The sequence below is a fragment of the Eumetopias jubatus genome, unplaced genomic scaffold (genome assembly GCF_037043125.1).
Source record: "Eumetopias jubatus isolate StellerSeaLion01/CBP00866 unplaced genomic scaffold, mEumJub1_p1.0 scaffold_10, whole genome shotgun sequence".
Taxonomy (NCBI): domain Eukaryota; kingdom Metazoa; phylum Chordata; class Mammalia; order Carnivora; family Otariidae; genus Eumetopias; species Eumetopias jubatus.
The window spans coordinates 28,442,207-28,460,852 of NW_028274816.1; the positions used below are offsets into that span (position 1 = coordinate 28,442,207).

Genomic DNA, 18,646 nt, shown 5'->3' on the forward strand with positions numbered 1-18,646 from the left:
TGACTAACTTTGATGATTGGAAACAGTATGGACACTACCTCTAGGTGATACTCAAATCTAAATTGACATCTGGCAAATACACAGAAATATAGCATCAGTTTATCTTGAAAAAAGTCTGTTTTTGGTGAAGGTTTTCAGAGAAGAAACACAAATGAAACCAGTAGGTTATGAAAATCCAGTTAATGTCATGACTATGGAGAAAACCCTGACAGACAGGAGTAATGCTGTGCTTTGGAAAGGGCCCTCTCACGTAACACCAGAGACACTTCATTCAGATTGGTATTGCCTATTTGGCAGCATGTTAGGATTTAAGGTGCATATATCTGATGATCCAGCAATCCCATTTCTAAGAATCTGTCCCCCAGAAATAACAGCATGAGAACATAAAAATGCATGTGCAAGGATCATCACAGAATTATTCATAACTGTAAAATTTGGAAAACTAAATGCTCATCAGTAAAGAAATGGTTACTCAAACTACAGAATATTTATATAATGGAGTACAACGCAGGCATAAAAAATATATAGATGTTTACACTGAACCTGAAAAGATGCCCAAAATAGACTGTTAAGGAAAAACAGAAGTTGCAGCCTAACACAGAGTCCACTTTTGTTTTAATGGGTTTGAACTGCACAGATTCACTTATACACGTTTTTGTTGTTTTGTTTTTAAGTAGGCTCCATGCGCAGAGTGGAGCCCAATGCGGGCTTGAACTCACAACCCTGAGATCAAGACATGAGCTGCAATCAAGAGTCAGATGCTTCACCGACTGAGCCACCCAGGCACCCCATACTAGATTTTTTTTTACAGTACTATAAATGCATTTTCTTTCCCTTATGATTTTCTTGTCTCTAGCTTATTTGATTATAAGATTGTAGTATCTAATACATGTAACATTTAAAATGTGTTAAACAACTGTTTATGCTATCAGTAAGGCTTCTGGTTAACAATAGGCTATTAGTGGTTAAGTTTCTGGGGAGTCAAAAGTTATACACAGATTTTTGACTGCTTGGGGAGGGAGGATCAGCAACCATAAATACCATGTTGTTTAAAGGTCAATTGTATTAGCCTCTGGGGTTGGGAATGAAGGATAGGCAGGTGGCAAGGAAATTTCACTGCTCTTTTCTGAAAAAATTTAAGTGGTGGAACTATGGGTCATTTTTACTTTCTTATTTGTAATAAAAAAGTGAATAACGATAAAAGCTTCTGCATCTCCAAGAAAAAATGAGAGAAGAAAAGCCATCTTTCACTTTCTAAGCACAACGGTACAGTTGAAAACAAAACAAATTTTAATTAAAGAAAAATGTAGAAACAAACAGTATAGCACATAGAAATCTCATGCCAAGAGACTAATCTAACTAGGCAAAGAAAAATGTATAGCACTCATATACCAAATCTAGGATAGCTCCAAGTTCCTTGTACTCTGCCAAAGAAGTATCTTTTCAGGGACGGCGGGGGGCAGTTCTGCCCTCTAGTGTACACTAAAATAAACTAAAGCACATGAAACAACTCAACAAATCAGCATTTTATTAGTTAACCAAAATAGTTTCACTTCATTTCTAGAGCATCACGATTCTCTCCTTAAAGGAAGGTTTCCACAACCTTGTTTCCAAGTCAATTTCCAAAGATCATACTAAGTAAACTCTGTGAACACCATAACTTCAGCTAGCCTTTCAATTCTTCCCTACACTCCCAGCAAAGCACCCTAAGCACTTTCCTGACTCGAATTTCACACTAAATCTGGCACAACCAAAGGTATAGTACTATAGCAAAATAAAGTCTTAAAAATTTATAACACATATAGCCACCCAGCTCTTAAACTCAAGATTTTTGAAACTTGCAACTATAACTCATTAAGAGCAAAAGGAAGAAGGCTGCTCTGGGTAATAAAGTTCAAATCTCGTAAGGGTTTTCTAAGAACACTAGCATTTGTTCCACTCTGGGCAACCTTGAAAACCACTAGGGATACTTCCCAGGTTCATAGTATTTGCTGTAGGTATTCAATCCAAACTGACAGAAGTTACCCCAATCCTGGTGACCACAAATGAAAAATGTTCTTGCTTTTAAAGCTTTTCTATGTTTGAGATCTCATTTAGACGCTCACATTGGCCGGGACTTTACTATTTGACCCAAATGGTCAAATTTTCTACCACCCTCCCCCAACCAAAAAAAAAAAAAAAAAGGAGTATTACTAGTCTCTCCATTTGTAATTATTCTGGTTCCTAGCTTAGCCTGGAACAATCTCTTCAAATCAAGAATGTGGATGAGATAAACTTTAATAAATTCAAAATATTCCAACTATTCATGGGGAAATCTTTAGAGAATTAATTAATTTCAATTTCAAACTCATTTACTCTGTACCTGCAAAACCTAGAGATATATTTAAAAAACAAGTTAAGAATAAGTTAAAACTGGGGCACCTGGGTGGCTCAGTTGGTTGAGTGTCTGCCTTCGGCTCAGGTCATGATCCCAGGGTCCTGGGATAGAGCCCCACATCGGGCTCCTTGCTCAGTGGCGAGCCGGTTTCTCCCTCTCCAACTCCCCCTGCTTGTGTTCTCTCTCTGTCAAATAAATAAATAAAATCTTAAAAAAAAAAAAGAACAAGTTAAAACTGAATGAAGCTGAATATTTAGCATCCATTGAAGAACATGAAGGTGAAAGTCCAGTACAGAGTTTTTTTGGGGGGGGCGGTGGGGAGTACAGAGTTTTCTTGTCCCAGTATAAAACAAATCATACTGGAGTGACAAGTAAGATAATAGCAGGACCACCAACACTACCAGAATCAATCATTTTCACTGTCATAGTAGGTCCTTGAAAAATCACCTTGGGGCACCTGGGTGGCGCAGTCGGTTAAGCGCCAGACTCTTGGTTTTGGCTCAAGTCGTGATGTCAGGGTTGTGAGATCAAGCCCCGTGTCGGGCTCTGCACTCAGCGGGGAGTCTGCTTGAGATTCTCTCTCTCTCTCTCCCTCTGTCCTTCCCATTCAAGCTTGCTCGCCCTCTCTCTCTCAATAAATAAATCTTTAAAAAAAAGTAGTATCTTCTTTTTTTTTTAAAAACGATTTTATTTATTTATTCATGGGAGACAGAGGGGGGGGGGGCAGAGGGATAAGCAGGCTCCCAATGAGCAGGGAGCCCGATGCAGGACTCGATTCCAGGACCCTGGGATTATGACCTGAGCTGAAGGCAGACGCTTAACCATCTGAGCCACCCAGGCGCCCAAAAGTAATATCTTCTTAAAACTATTTCTAGCTAGTCCTACCCTGGAACAAATGACTGCCAGAAGAAACGCAGTGAACCCAAATGGGCAAGGACTATCTCCTGCCTGGCTCTCCTGGCAACACCCTCACATTGCTGCCTACAATGTAGGACTCAGGCCTCAGTAGGAACCAATACACACAGAAGCAGCAATAAACATTATTGCTATTATCCCCAGCTGACTGATCACATCTTGTCCACAGCTTCGCTGTTGACCGCTGACAGATTATCAATGTACAAACACACCTGGAACTCATTTTTTAAAATGTGCTACCCCTTCAATTTCATGAGAGAGTAATGGGACTGATATCCAATACAGGAGACCTGGATTAGCTGTGGTTAATGGGGGAAAGGCCTACAAAGGAAAATGGAGGAAACCATCATCTCATTTCCCTAAAAAAAAAACCACAAAATTCAAAATAGCTTTCAAAGAGTCCATCATCAGTTATAAAGCTGAAGAGATACTTCTTACCCAAAAAGGCCAATTATGTGGGTAAGAAAGAATGGTTGTGTGACACAGTGGCTGAGACTTCAGCCTCTGGTTTCAAATGGATGTGGACTGGAATCCTGCCTCCACCATCAACTACAGACTCCACAAGTTAATGGCACCTCCCCGAGCCTCAGTTTCCTGGTCTGTGAAATGGGCACAAAGTTAGCACCTACCTCTTAAAGTATTCATGTAAATTCAATAAAATAATACATGTGAAACACTTAGCACTGTGCCTTAAATTTAGAAATCTGTCAATAGCTATTTATCCTTTTAAAAAAGGTAAAGAACATTTAACATGCAGTATGAGAAGATAGTATGTTTGATAGTTAACCTAAAGGACAAACTGGTGCCAAAATGAAACTGACCTGGTCATTGAAAGGAAACATGTCATCCCAGTGTTAAAAACACCTGACTACAGGAACCCAGCAGGTACAGAAAGAGGGAAGCAGCTGAGTCGGATCCAGGAAAGGGCAAACCCCATCCACTCTGCTCCAGCTCACTGGGGCGGTAAGGAAAGAGGGCAATGGCACAACTTCGTTTCTAAAGAAAAGCCAGTCACTCAGATTTTTATGTCAGCCCTCCTGATTTTTAAATACTGGCCAAATAATAACATCCGAGGACAGGCTTGGTCCATGAACTGTCAGTTTGTGAATGCCTGCCCTGGAGTTGAGTCTCAAACCAGAAACTGAAGAAAAGCCCAGTGGTTATAAACCTGAGGGACTCCAGCTCCCTAAAACAGTGTGTCTCTAAGGGGATTTTGGAAAAGAAAATTCTTCTCTTTACAAACTGTCCTAAGCAATGCAGATATTTAGTATTCCTGAACTCCACCCATTAAGTACCAGTGGTCTCCTCAAGTCTTGTGACAACCAAAATATCTCACCACACATTTCGGAACACCTCCTAACTGACAGCACCACAACCACTAAGAATAACAAAGTTAAATCCAAAAGTTAGTGGGAAAGTCAAGAACATCTATTTACAAACAGCAATAAAATAAGAACAGGGCCAGCCCTGAGTCAACTAAACTAAAATCCCAAATTTAAAAGCTTAAAGCTGGTTGTGGGAACAAATCAAAAGGCTTAAATCCCTCTCCCTACTTCTAGAATTAATTAAGATGGAAGGAAACTGTCTTATTTTTTCTAGCCACTGCTTTAAGTGTCACTGAACATCGTAGATTTCCACCCATCTTTTTTCCTAGAGCCGGAGCTTACATACAGAACTGTTCATGCTTCAGAGAAATCACAGTGGATGACATATAGGCACCCAAGGCATCCACGCTTTGTAACGTTCCTGGATTTTTCTCTTATGGCTCATTCTCCTATTCAAGAGCATGTCCAAGTTACCATACGACCGAGCAATTCCACACCCAGGTACACACCCAATGAAATGAAAACACATGTCCATACGAAAACCTTCACATGAATGTTCACAGACACATTATTTGTAATAGCCAAGAAGTGGAAACAATTCTATGTCTATCAACTAATGAATGGATAAACAAAATGTGGTATATTCATACAATGGAGTACTATTTGGCCATAAAAAGGATTGCGGTACAGAAACACGAACGAATCCTGAAAACACTATGCTAAGTCAAAGAAGTCAGACAGAAAAGGACAAATATTGTATGATGCCAATTATATAAAATGTCCAAAAAGGCAAACCTAGACACAGGAGTTTGATTAGTGGTTGCCTGAGAGTGTGGGAGATAGGTAGGGATAAAGAGGGACTGCATTTCTTTTTTGGGGTGATGGAAATTATTGTGGTTCATAGCTTTATGAACACACAACTCTGCAAATATGCTAAAACCAATGAACTGTGTAATTTAAATTGGTGAATAAATAGAAACAGCTTAATAAAGCTGCTTCTAAAAAAAGAAGACAAAGCACATACAATTTTAAATCATTAAATTTGGGACACCTAAGTAACTCAGTCGGTTAAGTGTCTGCCTTCAGCTCAGGTCATGGTCCCAGGGCCCTGGGACGGAACCCCGCATCGGGCTCCTTGCTCAGCAGGGAGCCTGCTTCTCCCTCTGCTTGCTGCTCACCCTGCTTGTGCTCTCTCTCTCCAACAAAGAAATAAAATCTTTAAAAAAAAAAAAATCATTAAATTGACTAACACCCTTTGTTCTCTTAAAGACTATATCATATCATAAGTCGTAACTGCTAGAATATCAACTTTCTTCCAATCATCTTAATTATAATAATTATCAATAAGCCCTTAATCATGATATTTACTCTTTTGAAACAAACTGATTTTCCTCTTCTTGGAGTGGCCATTCTCTAGGCATTAAAAGTAACCTCACTGTGTACATCTCTTCACCAGGGACAGGGGCACACGTCAACTGACCAGGCATTTCACAAAGGCATCAAATCAGGAGATAAAGTCAGATTTCTGGGGTAGCTCGGTGTTTTTTGTTGTTGATATGAATACATTTACTATGAATAACTTGGAGGTCCTTTCTTCTCTATTAGTAAAGATACTTGAAAATAATTAGATCTAGCTTCCATTTTATTTTTTTAAAGGATTGATTAGGATAGGGATATAAGGAACATAATAATGTGGCATATTTATGAATAGAATATCAGATTTTCTAATGAGTTATTTTTAAGTTCATCTATACATTTCTTGTTGGAAACAATGCATTCTCCTATGGCAAAAATGTTTAGGTTTTGTTTTGTTTTAAGATTTTATCTATTTATTTGAGAAAGAGAGCATAAGCAGGGGGAGAGGCAGAGGGAGAGAGAAGCAGACGCCCCACTGAGCAGGGAACCCAACATGGGACTCCATCCCAGGACCCTAGGATCATGACCTGAGCCGAAGGCAGACGCTTAACTGACTGAGCCACATAGGCACCCCTAGATCTAGCTTTTTAAATGTTCTTCTCAGCAAGAAAGCAACTCCTTTAAAAGTAAAAGGGCTTACAAACTGTGGAAGGAGCTGAGATGCCCTTCAGCAGATGAATGGATAAAGAAGATGTGGTTCATATATACAGTGGAATATTACTCAGCCATCAGAAAGGATGAATACCCACTATTTGCATCAACATGTATGGAACTGGAGGGGATTATGCTAACTGAAATAAGTCAAGCAGAGAAAGACAGTTATCATGGTTTCACTTATTTGTGGAACATAAGGAACAGCACGGAGGACATTAGGGGAAGGAAGGGAAAACTGACGGGGGGGTAGAAATCAGAGAGGGAGACAAACCACGAGAGACTCTGGACTCTGGGAAACAAACTGAGGGTTTCAGAGGGGAAGAGGGTGGGGGTATAGGGTAGCCGGGTAATGGGTATTAAAGAGGGCACATGTAATGAGCATGGGGTGTTATATGCACATAATGAATCATGATCACTACATCAAAAACTAATGATGTACTATATGGTGACGAATATAACAAAAAAAAAGCAAAAGGGCTTAAAAAAAGATCAACAGAGATAAGAGCTCTGACTGATCATTATAACAAGAGATTCTGATCAAATTTAGAAACGTTTCCACCTAATATTGTGGCTATGCCTAATTCTTGTTGCTTTAAGTGAAATGCTCAATGCTATCAGAAGACTGTATATTGAAAAATATAAAATCTTAAAAGCCAGTAAGGTCTTGTTAACTCCTGTCCAAGGAGGCTGGGAAGGACGAGGTTACCTGCTCAGGCACGAAGAATGTTGCACAGATGAAAGGCTCCTGGGGGCCAACTGGTCGAACACACTGAGCACAGACAAAGCACAGAAACAGGGGCTACTGTCTTCACAGGTCTTTAATCTGGGTCTTCTACCTTCAGCAGGACACTGTGCAGAATTCTGACTTTTCTACATGGGAAACAAACGTTGCTACCCTGACACCACCCACGATGTTGTTTTGAGACTCAACAATAAGGTCTTTGTTTTTTGCTCTCTCTTCTCTCAATAGACCAAGAAGACAAGACAAAACCACATGGGAAAATGATGTTTTTCACTCCTGTTTTATTGCTTCAGGTTATTCTTAATCTATAAGGAGGGAACTAAATAGTAAGCCCTTAGTTTAACAAGTTGATGCCTGTGGCTATGATTATATTATAAACTTTAACAAGTCTAAGAGTAGCCTCCTGCTGCAAAAGGTGAGTAATAAATGTGGGGATGAAGGCTGACCTAGCCAAATACCCACGAAAGCTGGACTCAAATGGCCATCAGTGCTGGAGTGAAGACTGGGGCAGGAGACTGGCAGGGCTGCGGGAGGGGTAGAGGGCAAGAAATGGATCCAATGGATCAATGGATTAGAGCCACAGCATGGCAGGAATTTAGACACACCAAGTGTGCTTTCTACAGCCAAATGTAGAGAATGCTTCTTATCGTCTGTGATTCCTGCCTCTAATTAAAATTGGGTGTTTGCTTTACTTCATTCCCAAAGCATAAACTTTGGCTTTTTATAGCCCAAGCAGTGTGCTATTTTAAACATGTAGAGGAAATGCATTTTCAGTTACAAACATTTGCTCCTGTGAATCAGTTCTTATTTGCTAGCAAAGGATGTGGGACAGGATGTTTTACCATCCTGCTCTGGTTTTCCTGTATTGCTTAAATCTGTTTAGAGAAAAGAAAAATAAACAAATAAAGTGTTTCTGCTGGACAATTTCTATAAACTGAAGCAACTCCAAAAATGAAAATGAAAAACATCTGTGGAAAAGTATTATAATAATTTTATTTTAATAAATTGGATTATTCCTATAGATTCTTCCCCTGAAAAGACTTCCCATGCCAGGCACGTGCAGCTTGCAGCAGATACTAATATCTGCAATGATAAAATGTGCCCACTTGGACACTTCAGATCAGATGCATTCCTCTTGACCCTGTCTTTTCCCAAGCAAAATTACAACTGGAGAAGCTTTCTGAGATCCATTTCAGAAAAACGATCATGCCAACCTTGAGGGTCACCTTCTGGATTTATTCAGAAATTTTCATGTACAACTCTTGAGCTTTTTTTGATGCAGGCAGACATATCCTTGTAATCTATTACATTCCACTACTGCATTTTAGAAGAAATTGGGGTGCCTGGGTGGCTCAGTCGGTTAAGCGTCCGACTCTTGGTTCCAGCTCACTCAGATCATGGTCTGAGGGTCATAAGATTGAGCTCCGTGTTGGGCTCCGTGCTAGGGTAGAGCCTGCTTAAGATTCCTCTCTCCCTCTTCCTCTGCCCCCCTCCCACGCACTCTAAATAAATAAATACAGTCTTTAGAAGAAACTGATTTTAATCAAGAAATTGATTTTAATCAAGAAATTGATTTTAATCAAATTTCACTTGACCCTTGGGCACCTGGGTAGCTCAGATGGTTAAGCGTCTGCCTTCGGCTCAGGTCATGATCCCGGGGTCCTGGGATCGAGCCCCGCATCGGGCTCCCTGCTGCTTGGGAGCATGCTTCTCCCTCTGCTTCACTCTCTCTCTCTCTCTCTGTCTCTCATGAATAAATAAATAAAATCTTTAAAAAAAATTTTTTTTCACTTGGCCCTTTTATAAGGGAGTCAGCGGTCCATTTATCTATTGAAAGGTATTTTACCAGTTGGCCCCTCCAGATTCCTCTGTCCTTCCGCTCTGTCCCAGATGCGGTCCTGTATGAACAGCCCGAGAAAGACACTCTTCTTCATCAAATTTTAGTCAGGCTGCTTTGAGCCCTCTTCTCAACTAGGCCTCAATCTTGGCCTCCATCCTTGCTGGGCGTGCATTTTAGTAATTTAGCCCAATTTTAGCAAGAATCCTGCTAGCCAGTTTTAAGAGAATCCTTCACTCTTGATATCTGATCACCCTAATATCTAAGTTCCTCACTCCCCAACCTTGATGTACAAGTACTCAGCCCGCCTTCAGTGAGAATCCTGTTAAGTCTGTTTAGCAAGAATCTCCCTACCCCGGTGTCTCTTAGTAATGTTCCATCCTCAGACACCCTCCCGGCTGCCCTCGTTCTGCTCCCTGGCCATAAATCCCCAGCTGTCTTTGCTGTACTAAGAGTTGAGCCTGATCTCTCTTCCTTATTGTGATAGTCTTGCCACCTACTGCAATAATCCCAAATAAGTCTTCCTTACCATTTTAATAAGTGTCAGAATGGAGTGTCCTGGCAAGAGATGGGAGAGGAGGAAGAATGGGAGATCTGGGTATTAATGTCCCTGGATTCCCCCTGGAGAGTCCATTGCTCAAGGGAAGGTCTCAGCTCCTGTCAGGAGGCTCCCCCCGTGTTCAATGCCAAAGCTGTTCCCCCTCTTGCCCCTTCAGGTCTAGGGGAGGAGAGGCAGCCTCATATTACTAGCCCCAAGCACACAACAGTATTCTATCTGTGGTTTTTCATCACTTTGTGAGTTATTAAACTCTCCTCAAAGTATCCTAATTTGAGGATGCCATCTGTTTCCTGCTGGGTCTCCCTAATACAGATACCATTTCAGCAATTTATCCTTGAGAGCTACTTGCTCTTTCTAAGAAAGGAAGGCCTGGATCCAGAATGCAGTGAGGCTTCCACGAGTGGCTCAGTGACTGAAGCAAGCTGACCTTGTTAAGCTGCCACTTCTCCCTCCTCCAGTAATCTTCATCATTATAGCAACAGAGTGTTTTCTGAAACACACATGGTTTCCAAGTAGAATCTCTAAGCATCAGTAGGGGATTATTTAAAGAAATATCCAAGGAGGCTGGAAGTAAAAACTGTGCTAGCTGAAATGAACTATGCTTGAGCCCTAAGGTGCAAGAAACTTTGCCTTTATTTCTATCTGATACTTAATCCAGAGTTAACTTTTACAGTACAACTTTTAATAGATGTAAGAGACACTGTTTAATAATACCACATATATGCCTGGTAACCCAAGTAAAACCTGCAGAAGACTATTTGTTAAATTCAGATTGTTGTAGATTATGAAATCAATTCAGTGGCCCCTGACATTTTTTTAAACGACACATACTACACACAGTCATGTAAAACAGAAAATCAGAATTCATCATATGTAATAAAGGTAAATATTTCACCAAATTTTATTTCACTTTTTTACATTCCTATATTTATGAGCGTACTAGGGCATACTACAAAATGCATTCCTTACTGTGAGTCAATCAAGTCTGAAAGCTACTGGTCTGAAAAGAATCCCTTTCAAACAATTTAACAATTATAAGGCTAAAAACACACTGCTTCAGCCTACAGCCTCACATTTTTTTAATCTCAACCCTCACTAAAAATAGTTTATTTTGTCACTCAGTATAAAAATTTTATGGAATAATACTTACCATATAGTAAGTAGAGTATGCTATTTTTTTTAAAGATTTTATTTATTTGGCAGAGAGAGAGAGAGGGCACGCACAAGCAGACAGAGCAGGCAGAGCAGCAGGCAGAGGGAGAGGGAGAAGCAGACTCCCTGCTGAGCAGGGAGCCCAATGTGGGGCTCCATCCCAGGACCCTGGGATCATGACCTGAGCCGAAGGCAGACACTTAACTGACTGAGCCACCCAGGAGCCCCTAGTATGCTATTTTTTTTTTTACTCCATTTTATTTCTTTTCTTTATTTTTAAAGATTTTATTTATTTATTTGAGAAAAAGAGAGAGAATAAGCGGTGGGGACGGGCAGAGGGAGAGAGAGAAGCAGACACCCCAATGAGCATGGAGCCCGATGCAGAGCTCGATCCCAGGACATGGAGATCATGACCTGAGCCAACGGCAGACACTTAACTGACTGAGCCACCCAGGCACCCCCCCATTTTATTTCTTTTAAATGATGATTGTAAACCACAGCTTGAAAACTACTGGCCTACAAAATGAACAGGGCCAGTGTGGACAGCCCTGTCCCATGGCTGCCCTCTTTGGTGTTTACATCGTTTCCACCATGGTGGCAAGCTCTCAAATCCTTTTCCTTCTTAGGTTTCTATGTAACTGTTACATGACTCTGCCACCTACTCGCTCCACCGGGAGCGAAAGCCTTGGGGGAAGGAGAAATGAAGAGTACACGGCAGATGTGGACACGGCCCAGCCACATCCTTGCACTCACCACCACAGCACCCGCCTTACTGCAAGCACCTGCTGCTCACAGCCTGAGGACTAAGGGCATGTGGAAGCAGTCCTGAGCCAGCGACAGATGGGAGCTGGAGGAGAACTAGTCCAGGGTCCTTGCCCTCGCTGTGTCCTTCACCACCTCTCTGAGATACCTAGCAGAACCAAGTGAGCACCAGCAGATACTGGCAGTAACCTGCAAGAATCCATGTCCTACCCGGGCTTATTTCCCAGCCTTTTCCACCTCCCTGCTGGGGCTTCCTGGAATCACCTCCCACACTAATGACTTGTACTCAAACCTCCGTCTCAGGGTCTGCTTCTGGGTAAACACAACCTGGATGAGCACACAAGCTTACACAGCATTGTTCGGAGCCAGGGCTACAAAGATGAGAAAGCCCTGTCCTAGAAAAGCTCATAATCTGAAAGGAAAACCAATGATTTATTTTATTTTTAATGTAAAAAACAAAACAAAATTGTACTGTTCATAGCAATGAGTTAAGTAGATAGATATGTTTAGGGAGGGAAGGAAGAAGTGACAAGCTGTGTGACTGAAGGGTCAGAGAAGCCCCGGGAGGTGACCTGTTCCACCCCAAACCCTCTAGGACACAGCCCTCCCTAGAGGAGTAAGCAGCTGATGGGTGCTGCCGATGGGCCACGGTCCATGTTCACATCCCTGCAGGCTAGCACCTTGGCTTCTCATATTTACTGTGATGCTTTACGTCTTACATACAAGTTATAAAGAAGGGAATTTTTATTTTCCCCAAAGGAAAAAATTCTAGTCTTCAGCTAAAAATAACTCAAGTAATATGGAAAATACAAAGAAAAAAAAAACTATTAAGTTCCCGACAGTGTGTTAATAGAATTACCTGTAAATCAGCTTGGACCTTCCAATGTTCCTTTGAGGTCCTTGGGATGGGCCTGAGGGCTCAACCCTAATCTCCACTAGAAGTTCTAACAAACTGCTGACATTTTCATTCAAAAATTATTTTTAAATGTAAAATCTCCTACGTTTGCCTCTGTGGTCAACACTGTAAATCAGTACTTTCTTGAGGCTGGAATCAAAGAAGAAACCTAAGGCTCATTTTTCTTTGCATCTTCCATTTTGGTGAATATTTTAGCAAAGGCAAAGCAGCAGCATAATTCCTGCTCTCAGAAAACAAGTCATACCAGCTACCGTTCGAGGGTGCTTGAACAGATCCTCTAACGTGCCAGGCAGACCTGAGCCTGACACCAGAACACTCACCCAGACCCAGCAGGGAGTGCCGGCAGAGATGCAGTGACAGGAGCCGGGGGCTTTTCTTTCTCATTCTGCTTGAAGAAAGATTTGGCTTCTTTAGAGGTAGCATCCACTTCCTTAGTCACCCTGTGCCAAGGAGGGAAATGTCAAGTTTATAAGAAAAATAAAGAAAGAAACAAAATCTAAGAAAAGGGAATAAGTGACAACAAGGAAAACACCCAATGGGCTTCCAACGGATTCAAGTCTACTACGACAATCCGAAATGAAGGCATCTTCCCTTACTAAAGGACCAACAACGTATGGACCTCATCGCCCTAAAATAGCCTCCGTTACTTCTGTCAGCTTGCCACACACTCCAGGGGTCACTGCTGAATCACACGGGCTGCTCATGGCAAGGCTGAGAAGGCTCTCCCACTGCACCTCACACGTAGATTAGGACTCACAGTTAAGAGTCTGGGGAAAAATGGGGAGATAGAGTATTTGGGAGAAAAACACTAACATTATTTCGAGAAGAAGAGCAACAGTATAAACAACTGGGAATATTCTGCAGAATGCTCCTGTTTCACAGCTAAAATAACCCAAAGATGAAACAAAATGCCTTCAAACTGGCTAAACAACACTCATTTGGGGGTGGAAAAAAACTACAGGATGGAGAATCCTATCAAATTTCAAATCTGGAAAAATGGTCCTCAATAAAACTGAGTCCTAAGGGATCAAATAAAGGTTACTTAGTGTCTGAGATTTTAGCTAAAGAGAGGACAAGTGTTTAACACCCGCTTACTCTTGCTAAGTCAACAAAAACATCTAAGGAATTTTCTTTAAATTCCAAACTATCTGTAAGAGGGTCCAAGATTAAGGTCATTGTACTGTGAGTGTTCAGCCAGGTCCTCCGGAATAAACTGGCCAAGAATAATGACAGGTGAATCGAATAAATTCCATCTTTGCAGGAATGTAAGTCTCTGTCTCTTCTCTCCTTCCAACTAGGCTTCTGGGGAGCAGAAGCAAGTTTTCTTATTGATAGCCAACTCACTCCTGCACTGTGTCACCTACTCAAGTGGCACAGATAAGAGTTTGAGAGTTCTGTACTGAGAATCTTCACTAGGCAACACCGGCAAGTTAATCTTGAGGGGCGACTTAAAACACCACCACCTTCTGTTATTCCCCTATTCATGGTCTTGCAGTTGTCGGTATTACTCAGAGGATCAAATGGAAATTGCTGAACCTCTAAAATCTGGTCCTACTCTTTACCAGGCTTAATTTGTGTATCTCTCTACTCTCCCCAATGAACTTCTCAGTAATGAGAGCCAAGATTTAAAAAATAAGAGGGAGAATTTATACCAGAGATTAAACCATCACTTGGCAAATATACATTCCTTCCCTGTCGACCAAGAAGCAACTTGTGTAACCACTGATGTTGAGCTTGGGTGCATGCTTCAATGATCAATTAGATGTTGGCTGATCTGACAGGAAAAGCAACTTTAATGTTTGTATTGTTTCACTTGCCCCTTGAGTTCCTCCTCTTAGCCCCATAAGAAGAATACGCCTCAAGTACCAGCTAGTCCAAGATGGCTGAAGGACACACGCTGAAGATCTGAATCCAGCAAGCAGCTTGGAGCCAAACCCAGACTGGCTGAACCCCCGACACCCAGAAACACACGGGAACAAACAAATGCTTACTGTTGTATACCACTGAGGTTTGGAATGGCTTGTCACATAGCATTTCTGTAGCAACGGCTGATATATTTACGTTTCATGAACAAGAAATCAGAAATCTAAGGGGCTAGGTTACTTTTCCAAGACTATGCAGAGATTAAGTAGCAATGCTAGAGAGGACCCTGTAGTAGGGTCTTCCCAAAGATGGTTGCCACAACCCATTCTACATGCTCTTCCAAATTGGACATCATCCCAGTGAGAGGGGAGGTATATGTCACCCCCTGCTTAAAACTGGGTGGGCCTTTGTGGTTGCCAATTCACAGAGTTCAGTGGGACTTCTGAGGCCAGCTGATAAAAGGTGACAGAGCTCTCACCTGCCGCTCTCTCGAGAATACAACCTCAAAACTTCAAGTTACCATACCCGAAGCCTGGCTACTCTGGATCCACCATGCTACACAGAACACCTGGGAGGATCACAGAGAAAGACGCCTGAGGAGGCTGTTCCAGTCCAGGACCAAGACAATGGCCGCAAGGAAGTCCTCGAGATGGCGCCACACCCAGCTACTAACTCCAACTGCGTAAGAGACCCTGAGCAAGAGCTGCTGGAGCCCGGTTACCCACCCACCCCCAACCAGGGGAAACGACAAGAATACAATTGTTTTAAGCCAACAAAACTCTGGAGTAATTCCTTACACGGCTATACAGATGACCAAAATAAAACCCCATCCAAACCTAAAGCTTAATGCAGAGTCCCAGTGTACTGAATTAGAACGAGGTGCTTTAAATCTCCTTGCTCTGGGTACAATCTGGGACAGATCTGAGACAGCTCACGAAAAACAAATGGACATCTGCATTTAGAAATGACAGTTTGAACACAGGCTTTATTCTCCACTCCCTACCAAAACCCTACTAAACAGTGGTAAATAAATTTACAAAGGCAAAACTACATAAGGATATGGAGAAGAGATATAACAGAGAAAAGATGCCAATCAAGTTTTCTGAAGGTAGAAAGTAAACAGACAAGTAGAAATTGGCTTTGGTTTTTGTTTTCTCTGATCTAAGCCTGTAGCCACATGGAATGGCCAATAACAAGCCAATCTATATTATGGTAGTCTACAAAGGCTCAGTAAATTGAGTTACCAGGAACCTTTGAAGAGAGAGGAGAGGAACAGGGCTAAAATCAGTTGAAAGTTTGTCTCTGGAGCAACTAGGTCCAGATCCCCTTCTCCAACCTTGTACCATAGGCTACTGTCCCCCACCCAACCCAGCAAAACCCATTACTCCTTGGAGAAATAAAAACCACAGAAGTTCCAAACTTTGGGGCGCCTGGGTGGCTCAGATGGTTAAGCGTCTGCCTTCGGCTCAGGTCATGATTTCTAGGTCCTGGGATCGAGCCCCACATCGGGCTCCCAGCTCAGCAGGGAGTCTGCTTCTCCTCTCCCTCTGCTTGTGCTCTGTCTCTCTCTCAAAAAAGAATAAATAAAATCTTAAAAAAAAAAAAGTTCCAAACTCACAGGGCAGGGCTGAAGTCTCATTCTGAAAACAGGGTATTAAATGAAAATCTATTTATTTGCTCTTCCTTTGCCACAACAACCTCAAAAGCTATGTGTTCCAGGGCGCCTGGGTGGCTCAGTTGGTTAAGTGACTGCCTTCGGCTCAGGTCATGATCCTGAAGTCCTGGGATCGAGTCCCACATTGGGCTCCCTGCTCAGCGGGGAGTCTGCTTTTCCCTCTGACCCTCTTCCCTCTCGTGCTCTCTATCTCTCATTCTCTCTCAAATAAATAAATAAAATCTTTAAAAAAAAAAAAAAGCTATGTGTTCCAGATGGCTGAGTTACAAGATGGAGCACTACCCAATCTGTGTAGGACTACTGCATCAGTAAGAAATAAATATGTAGAGTTGACCCTTGAACAATGTGGGGGTTAGGGGCACCAGCTCCCCACACAGTTGAAAATCTGCATATTAAGTTTTGACTTCCCAAAAACTTAACTACTAATAGCCTACTGTTGACAGAAAACGTTACAGATAACATAAACAAATGATATAATACATATTTTGCCTACGTATTATACACTGTATGCTTACAATACAGGTAAAGAAAAAAAAATATCAAGGGGCGCCTGGGTGGCTCAGTCGTTAAGCGTCTGCCTTCGGCTCAGGTCATGATCCCAGGGTCCTGGGATCGAGCCCCACATCAGGCTCCCTGCTCGGCGGAGAGCCTGCTTCTCCCCTCTCCCACTCCGTCTACTTGGGTTCCCTTTCTCTCTGTCAAATAAATAAATAAAATCTTTTAAAAAAAGGAAAAGAAAAAATATTGAGAAAATCATACAAGAGAAAATACATCTACAGTACTGCAAAAAAATCCACATATAAGTGGACCCATGCAGTTCAAACCCGTGTTGTTCAAGGGTCACCTGTACTGTGTTATGCTACGGAGGTTCTGGGTTTGTTACTATTATATCTACTTAACAGGAATTTCAGTAAAAGAGAAAATATGGAAGAAGTTGTCAACAAAAAAGAAAATTTCCTAGAAGGTTGACAAATTTCACGAAAAGAGCCACAGAATATCTGACGTGGCAAGTTTTAGGATCCACTGTAATATCACTGTAAAATGTTACAATGTTCGTGATAAAGAGAAGATGAAGATCAAGCCGTTCAAAGTATAAGGAAAGTAAAAGAAGCCTTTAAGCAAAGCATGTTTTGTTTTGGTTACCTGTTTTACCATAGGACTGACAAAGCTCCTGCAGCAGTCACGTAAAGCAAGTTGGTAAATGTTTTCTGAAAAGCACCCTAGATCCAAGCATTGTGTTAGATGTGGAACTTATAAATAAAAATATATGCATGGTCTCTGCCCTTCCGGGGCTCACAGTCCCATCAGGACAGCTATCCGTGAGATAAGTTATGACAGTACCACAAAGAAAGCATGAAACAAGTACAGCCTATGGGAGTTTCTCTGCTAACTTCTTCTTTTTTTTTTTTTTTTAAAGATTTTATTTATTTATTTGAGAGAGAGAGAGAGTGAGAAAGAGAGAGAGAGCCCAAGACGGGGTAGGGTCAGAGGGAGAGGCATACTCCCTGCTCAGCAGGGAGCCCAATGTGGGACTCGATCCCGGGGACTCCGGGATCATGACCTGAGCCGAAGGCAGTCACTTAACCAACTGAGCCACCCAGGCACCCTCTGCTAACTTCTTAATGCCAAAGTCCTCTCCACAGTCAGAAAGAAATGACATCTATAAACTGTTATTTCTCTCAGGGACTTTGGGAATCAATACAAAGTAACATAAGCAGATTTTTACTCTTCATTAATAGCATGTCCGGAAGAACTCCACTTTTAACAAGCAATAAGAAGAGATTCAGCTCTCAAAATATCTTCAAAGAGGAGAACAGTTCAATTATAGACAACTTCTAATATGTAAGAGGGAACTTGATAAGAAAGGCCCACTATTAGCAATAGTTAGCTCAAGTGTTATCAGCAGAAATGTCATTTTAACTTCATTTCACTTACTTAGAACTTCCTGAAAAGTCTTTATTTAGGCAGAAACTTTCCATGACTGGCCTTTTCCAAAAGGTGAATCACTCAGGAAAGTCTGAGCTAACTGGCTCAGCTGGTTATGTGATAGAGAAGAGTAAAACACACTATTTTTCCTCATTCCCAAAGGTTAACAAGCTACACAGTTTTCAAGGGGGAAGAAAACAAAAAGATAAAAATCCAAAGCTTAACAATTAAAATATAATTAGAAAAAACTAAAAGACTAACTTTGTGCTAACACTACCTTATGCTTATACTTACAAATTCTTCCCAGTCATCACTAGCTCTTTCTCACATTTCTTAAAGATGTAGTAATGCTCTGAACTTGATACAAGAAGAAAAAGCAGATAAGGACATCAATAGGTTAAAAGATACGCTCAAATCCATATATGAAGTTTGCATCTGGTTCTCAATTAAAACTCAGGCCTCCCAAGTTCCTACGTGAGGGTTCCTTATAACACCTAAATTTTAAGTATAAGCAATTTAAGTTAAAA

General features: G+C 41.5%; 1 protein-coding gene across 1 annotated transcript in view; it reads right to left on the reverse strand.

The window, feature by feature from the left end:
- CFDP1 (chromatin remodeling protein CFDP1) overlaps positions 1–18,646 on the reverse strand; it is a 127,382-nt gene that overhangs the window by 92,073 nt on the left and 16,663 nt on the right. The window contains exon 5 of the mRNA XM_028096809.2: positions 12,976–13,095. Coding sequence (XP_027952610.1) covers positions 12,976–13,095 — 120 coding nt within the window. The remainder of the gene's footprint in view (positions 1–12,975; positions 13,096–18,646) is intronic.